The sequence below is a fragment of the Penaeus monodon genome, chromosome 38 (assembly GCF_015228065.2).
Source record: "Penaeus monodon isolate SGIC_2016 chromosome 38, NSTDA_Pmon_1, whole genome shotgun sequence".
NCBI lineage: Eukaryota > Metazoa > Arthropoda > Malacostraca > Decapoda > Penaeidae > Penaeus > Penaeus monodon.
Window position 1 is genome coordinate 7,370,967 of NC_051423.1, and position 7,078 is coordinate 7,378,044.

The 7,078-nt window shown below is 34.6% G+C and overlaps 1 protein-coding gene across 13 annotated transcripts in view; it reads left to right on the forward strand.

Annotated features, from left to right (window-relative positions):
• The window catches only part of LOC119597169 (synaptosomal-associated protein 25-like), a 99,515-nt gene extending 92,811 nt beyond the window's left edge, over positions 1–6,704 (forward strand). For 12 of the 13 annotated variants that reach the window (XM_037946710.1, XM_037946712.1, XM_037946707.1 and 9 more), the window contains one exon: positions 2,553–5,957. In XM_037946710.1, the coding sequence (XP_037802638.1) occupies positions 2,553–2,621 (69 nt within the window). In that variant the 3' untranslated portion in view covers positions 2,622–5,957. Of the gene's footprint in view, positions 1–2,552 lie in introns of all 13 variants that reach the window. The other variant, XM_037946703.1, reaches the window with a different exon arrangement.
• Positions 6,705–7,078: the final 374 nt, after the last annotated feature.

Consider the following 7,078-nt stretch of genomic DNA (forward strand, 5'->3'; position numbering starts at 1 on the left):
TCTTTGGGAAATGTAGGCATTATTAGGCCGATGTATGATCAGATGACTAACTGCATTTCTTTTTATTTATTGGTGTTTCTGAAATGACTAACAATTGATTCTCTTTTACTGTGTTTTTTTTTTTCCCTGTTTGTCATTTGTAAAACTTTTTTGTAACAGGTTTGAAGATGTGGCCACTGTTTCTTCATAGTTCTTTGCAGGTGTCCAGCAAACAAACATTCACAAACAACACACACACCACCACACATTCCACACCTATGCCTCACATACCAACACATACCCACAAAAACACATACATACCACACACACTTGTACACATGCACCCCCCCCCACACACACACACACACATTCACACTCACACACTCACACTCACACTCACACACACTCACTCACACTCACACTCACACTCACTCACACACACACACACGCAGAAAGTGTTATATGTGTAAATCAAAGCAACAAACCCACCCAAAATATAACTTTGCGAGAACCACGTATATTTCCGTGCCTCTACTGACCATCAATCATCATCCCACACCTCATATATTCCGCCTTCCCTCTTCTCTGTTCTAGGGTTCGTCCAACGTGGGTCATATTACGGAAGCGAATGAGAAAGCAAGCAAACTCATGAAGAGCTAATTCCTCAAACCCTCGTTTTCCCATGATCTTTAAAAAAAAAAAAAAAAAGCAAAAAAAAAAAAAGAGGCAATGGTTTGGGTCTAATTTTTTTTTTTTTTTTCTAATTTGAGATTTAACTGCAAGTTAGTAATTTTGTGTAGGCTAGCTGTATATGTGGCAAAAAGAAAATTAAACAAGGAAAGTAAATTCATATTTTTTGTTTAAATTATTTTAAGCCATTACAGTTGCTCTCATAAAAGCTCAGTTCAAGAAAGAGTATAGTAGTAGTAAGACTATACAGTGCTGTACGTCGCTCTATATTTGATGGTTCACATACTCGTAATTTAAAAAAACGCACACCTTAATGTGTATCACTTGCTGCATTTTGTAGACACCTTATAGAAAATTTACGTATATAGAGAAGTAGTTAGAACCAAAGGTAATATTTACCTTTTATTTATTTGTTACTTTTTAAGATATACCACCGCTAAATTTTGTGTTTGGTGGAAGCAACTGGTAACTAAAACAGAATCACTTGGAATGCAAAATTTTGGGGCTGAATTTACAGAAAACAAAGAAAAGAGAAGAAAATATAATTGACATCACTTCCACTCATATTTATTATCTTAAGCACTAATTTTTTGGGTGTAATTTCTTTCCTAGCTTAAATAAAGCCTCTAGAAGGCCTGTGACCAACATTACACATTATTATATAATACACAGCCTACTGAGCAAACATTAATGTGAGTCATGTTGACCTTCTACTGCACTCACGAGGCACATTGGTCTTTACAAACTCTACCTATTTTTGTCAAAAACTCCTTGTTTTTCTCCTTCCCTTCCCTTCTTTTTTTGTTTCTGTCTATTTTTTGTTCAGTTGCTATCTTTGTTTAACATGCCATTTCTCTTTTAATATAAAAAGTTATATGTAAAGTTTTCTTGTTCACTGATGTATTTTTATCTTCATGAGATCAAGCCCTTGAATAATATGAACATAAAATTTTAATGGACGAAAGCCATTGAAATTCTTTTAAAAAAAGACAAATATATACAAATGAAAAAAACAAAAAACTATTGACCAATTTAAATTCAGCTCCTAAGGAACCGTGCACATCAGTAATACCTTGGAAAGTAAAAATCTTCAGTAGACAACGTGTTTGAATGAACTATGGTTGATCCTTTATTAACTGCTAGCTACAACAGCACAGGAAGTAATGACTAAGTACAATTTGCCTTGCTGTAAGAAGAATATATTTTGCTAAGTATTTAGAATATTGCTGTATCTATGAATATGAATAGATAATAAAGATGATTCTAAGAAACAAGAAGTGACAAACAAGAGTTGCATCTCTTTCTTCCCCTAATAATTAGTTATCAAAGAAAAGGAATTTTGTCAGCAAACATTGCAGGACTATAAACAATTTTGTTCATTAATATAGTGGTGTTAATTTTCTTCCTATTATTTTCCCTGCACATTAGAGTTTCAAAAGGATTTCTTTTAAGATAGTAAAACATTTGCTTTGGTAACCAAATAACTTTGAAATATACTGTGTTGCTCCTGGTGAAATTAGCATTTAGCTATTTTGAAGTGTTAAGGCAGGCAAGTATGTATGAGGATTTAATAAAGGGTAAACTACTTTAGTGTCACTGCTGTAAGAAGGCTTTCTGCAGGTTTACATTATTTGTTTAAAGGATCACTATTGCTAGACTTATTGTTGCTACAGTGTAGAATTAGCACTTGGCAAAATGGTTGACAAGAGAAAACAAAATGTGTAATAATAGAATAACATATTGAGTTATATAACTACAGTGATTTAAAGATGTGTATATATATATTTTGAGTGATGACTCACAAATAGTGTTGCATAAAACACCTGAACCTTTTAACATGCAATGTCTATACCACCATGCTTAAACACCCCTTTCCATTTCAGGCGGATTCAAACACGGTGAGAGTGAATATGGCCAACGAGAGGGCTGGCTCTCTGCTGAAGAACGCATAAACAGAGAGAAAACAGCTATACCTTTCCCTCAGGCGCAGTCATCCCGGGCCAGGCTAACATCTTTTGGATGATGTGCTTAAAACTTTTAAGGAAGAAGAAAAAAGCATGTATAACCTATTATCCAATTTTTTGGAAGTCCTAAAAGATCCTATATCCAATCAGATGTTGTGTTCAGTACTTGTTAAACCAGTGCCAGTCTTGATACTTGTGATCCAATTTCAGTAACTTGATAATGGCATGCAGAAAAACTGGTTGATTTTATTTAGAAAACCAGATTTCTATATATATACCTATATATATCCAGCCTTCCAAATAATTACAAAAAACAGTACTTCATTAGTAAGACGCATGTACAATTTGTTATACATATATATACATATATAAAGGTAATAATATTTCCCCAGCTGTGCGAAAACAGGGACGATCCCTCAGAAAATCCCTCTCAGCAAGTCTGGCCCCTTGCCAAAGGGAACTCTACTGTTATACTTTTCCCTTGTGTAGAGATCTGGGACTTGTTTTGTTATTGTTAAATGTCATTTGTTAATTTTGTAGGTATAGTAAAAACATCATCAAAGACATTTAAAAGAAAATTGTTGTTTCTTTTATTCTTTTTAAGAAATATCATTTTTTGACCTTCCTGTTGACCAAAATCATTCATCATCTTTTGATTGTATAGTCTGTCTCCTATATTATTTTCTTTATTTCTTTTAGCACATAACTACTGATCATTTATTTATAATTTTTAAACCTTCATTTCATAATGCGTAATCAACTATCCAGATATGAGCATTTACTGTATCTGATATTCATCTATGTACCTTTGTTGTTACAAGCAAATTTCAGCTTTACTGTTGGTCCTAGCATAGGAACCCACAGCATGTTTTCTTAAAGCGAAATGTTCCTTGTGACAACACAGTTTAAGACCAGTCTAGTAGCCTCTTATCAAGGAGAGATAAGCAACTGTGAGTCTTCATCACCTTTTTAATGTAACTTTTTCCATGGACATAGAAACCAGTTATGTTAGAGGTGGGATCAAGGCTCATTTTAGCTGTTCACATCTCAAATTCATCAGACCTACTGTAGTAGTTGCTGTTTGGCCCAATATAGTTGAAAATAACCACAAACTTCTGTGTCTTCGCCTTAGAGTCATATCCGTGGCTTGCTTTGTTCCCCTTTTACTCTTGTGAAATGGGGGATCCCCAATTCCAGCTACAAAATCTCCTCCTTTAGATTTTTTTCCTTTAGTTTAAAGTTCCTAGACCATTGCTTAATTGATCCAGTTGGTTAGTTCTCAATTGTGCCTACTTCTTGATTAGATGTCTTTAATTCATCGAGTTTTCTTGGGGAAATTCTGGTAGCTGGAAAAGAAAGCTCTCCCTAATGTGCATATTGGTAAGAAGGAATAGATGTATGAAGCAAGCCCTCTTTTTAAATTTAAAAACAAATTTTGCTATGTGGTAGCTTGAAGATGCAGGCAGTTGAGACAGGACAGTGATGAACCTTGTGGAAATTGAGAGTTGATTCTGAAGACAAAAACCTTTTTCAATTGGAAATTTACTATTGCTGTCTCAAGCAGCATATTTTGTTGTATACTATAATGATGATAATAAAGGAAATTTATCACCTAACTATTGTACTGATTACTTGGTAATCAATAATCTTGCAAGATTCAAAATGAATTGCACTTCACTGCTTGACTCAACTCTATTTATCAAGACAAAGTTTATGTGACAATTAGACTATCTTGGAAGATCACACTGAATAGTGTTACATCATTTCCTGAAACATTTTTGTCTCAGTTTTGACTGATAGATGAAACCAGATTCTTATTTCAGTAGGACATCAAAGTTGTCTTGCCATAAGTTTGAAAGATCTTCTGGTACTTGTAGTATTAAACAAAATGCTTTTTAATTACAGTCTAAGAAAAAAGGAGTGAAGTTTTCAAGAATAAATAAGGCATAACATTTTTCAAAATATTTACTGAGATATTGGAGGAGTACAATAAATTAGTTGGGCCATGTGGTGGGCTTAAGAGAAATGGTATAGGAGGTTGCACATTATGTGTCTTTTGTTACAAACCAGTTTTTAAAATTTGTGTATCATTACTCTTAACGTATCAGTATTAAGGCTACTGAATGCAGATAAACTCATGGATTTTCAAATACTTTATGTCTGGATTGAGATTGGTATAGATTTTGTACAAGCAGGTGTTTCCTTTAAAGTGACACGTGGTTGTAAGCTGTGATACTCTACCTGGGTTTGAACATGCAAGTAAACAAATTCACATGTTAGGCCATATCAAAACTAATGAAAGGGTAAGATTTTTTGTAGACAATTTTTGTAGATCTCTTTGCATGTAATTTTTGGTAGGCACTGAAATCTTTGGTTCCATCATTTTTTTTGTTGTATGTCTTTTTTCCAGAAATTTAAACAGTCCACAGCTAATTTGAATATCATGGTGATAAGTCACGTTGCAGTTGTGTGCAAGCTAATGAGAAATGCTCCACTTAAGTGCATGCCGTGGTATATATATATAAAAAAAAAGTTAAACCATAATTGGTTGCAGTGCTAGGTTGTTGTTGTTGCAACTTTCTCTAACTTACTCACATGCCACCTATATTGATTTAACTCCCACTAGTTAATAATGAATGCGACTGAGGTAGCGTTTGGATTAGCAGGTGGCATTTGAGATTGCAGGTACAAAGTAGGAAATTCAGGAATGTAAACCATGGAAATTACTTTGTACAGTGCAGTTTAGTGTGGCAAGGTATTTACTAGGGTTTACATATTCAGTGTCATCTTACTTTGCCTGTAAAGTTGAGTGATACCTAACTCAATGGAAGTTTTGTAAGCTTGAATTCTGTACACTTGTAAATAAAGGTTTGCAAATGTAGAGCAAGCTTACATTACTTTTGACTGGAGATGCCTTTTCAAGTGAGTATAAAATCCTCCTATGGTGTAGCATAGGAGCAAACTATCCACAGCACAATATGGTGGCATATCTAGTATTTAGCCATAGATCTTCATGTCCTTTTCTATTGTGATTTGTGTCCTAGTGGTTTGTAATAAGCAGAGAAGGCCCACCCATTTTTTTCTTGTGTATCTTCTCTGTGTTGGTTTATCCCAAAATGAGTGGATGGGAACTCTTATAATGGATTGTGGAGCACCCTAGTTTTCTTTTTATACATTGAATAATTAAGAAGTGTGTAGGCTTGGAAGCAGTGCATTTAGATGGTTGGTTGTAGCTGCAGTCTAGAGGAGTCCTTAATTTTGATTTCCATTTAGTCTGTGAAGTTCACTTATAACCTTGGTTAAGTCTTAATTTTCATTTGTCTATGCAGTAAATAAAGGAGTGGAGGAGAGAGTACATTGTTACCACAAAAGCCCAACCAAACCATCATTGGTTGTTATGCATAATACAAATAAAGAGAAGGTAGAAGAAAATAAAAAAAGGTCCCCCACATGTTCCAGACAACCATGCACTGCCTCCATATACATCACACTGCATGTTGATGGGCTGCTCCTTCCCAGATACCACTTGACTTTTTTCTCTCCATGCTCCCCTCTGGAATCATTATGTATCATCTCATCGGCTGTTTCTCTCTCCAATGTTCTTTTTTTTTTCTTCTTTTTTTATCAGACGATCTTTCTTTTTCTCTATTGTTAAACAATAATTGAACAAGTGAGGAACTTATAAATGTTAAGATTTCTACTTTCAGTCATTCCAAAAAATGTTGACCATGGATGTTTACTAGAAATGTAAGCTATGTTTTGAAATGATGTGCTCATTGATTTATACTTTTAGGATTAAAATATTACATAGGGGTTTGAATCACAAAAAATAGTTGGTTTTGATACTGGGCTGGAAGAATCTGATAGTATGTTGTAAATTCAGCTATGCATATATTCAAAAGTATTTATGCTCTCCAAACTATTAATTGGTCTTTAACAGTGTGTACTTTGAGGAGTAAAAGTAGGTAGAGGGAAAAGAAGTCTAAATTGTGAGTACTTTTTTCCTGGTTTTCTCATAGGGGAGCATCCGTTATAGTACATACGTATCATTTAATAAAGATGTAAACAAAATGTTTGTTGTATGATTTACCATGCCCTGAAATAGATATTAGAGTAAGAGTGATTACAGTATTATCTTGCAGATTATACTGTCCTTCTGTCCTTTGTGTCTTTTTATTTGTAATGCCCAACACTTTAACCCATTATTCCTGGTTATCAAAAATCTCGTAAGAGCAATTAAACTCTGGTGATATCTGGCAGTGGCCCAACAGTGGGCGCGGGAGTCCGCTGAGTTAAGCTGAACATCCCGCTCCACGTGCTCGGGCATGTTGCCGCGCGTTTGAGCTGAACCTACCAACCATGGGGTTTGCTATGACATCTTTACTGAATCCTATTTTATATTCCTACTCTTTGGATTCAGATATACTGTATACACTGCAGTAGAT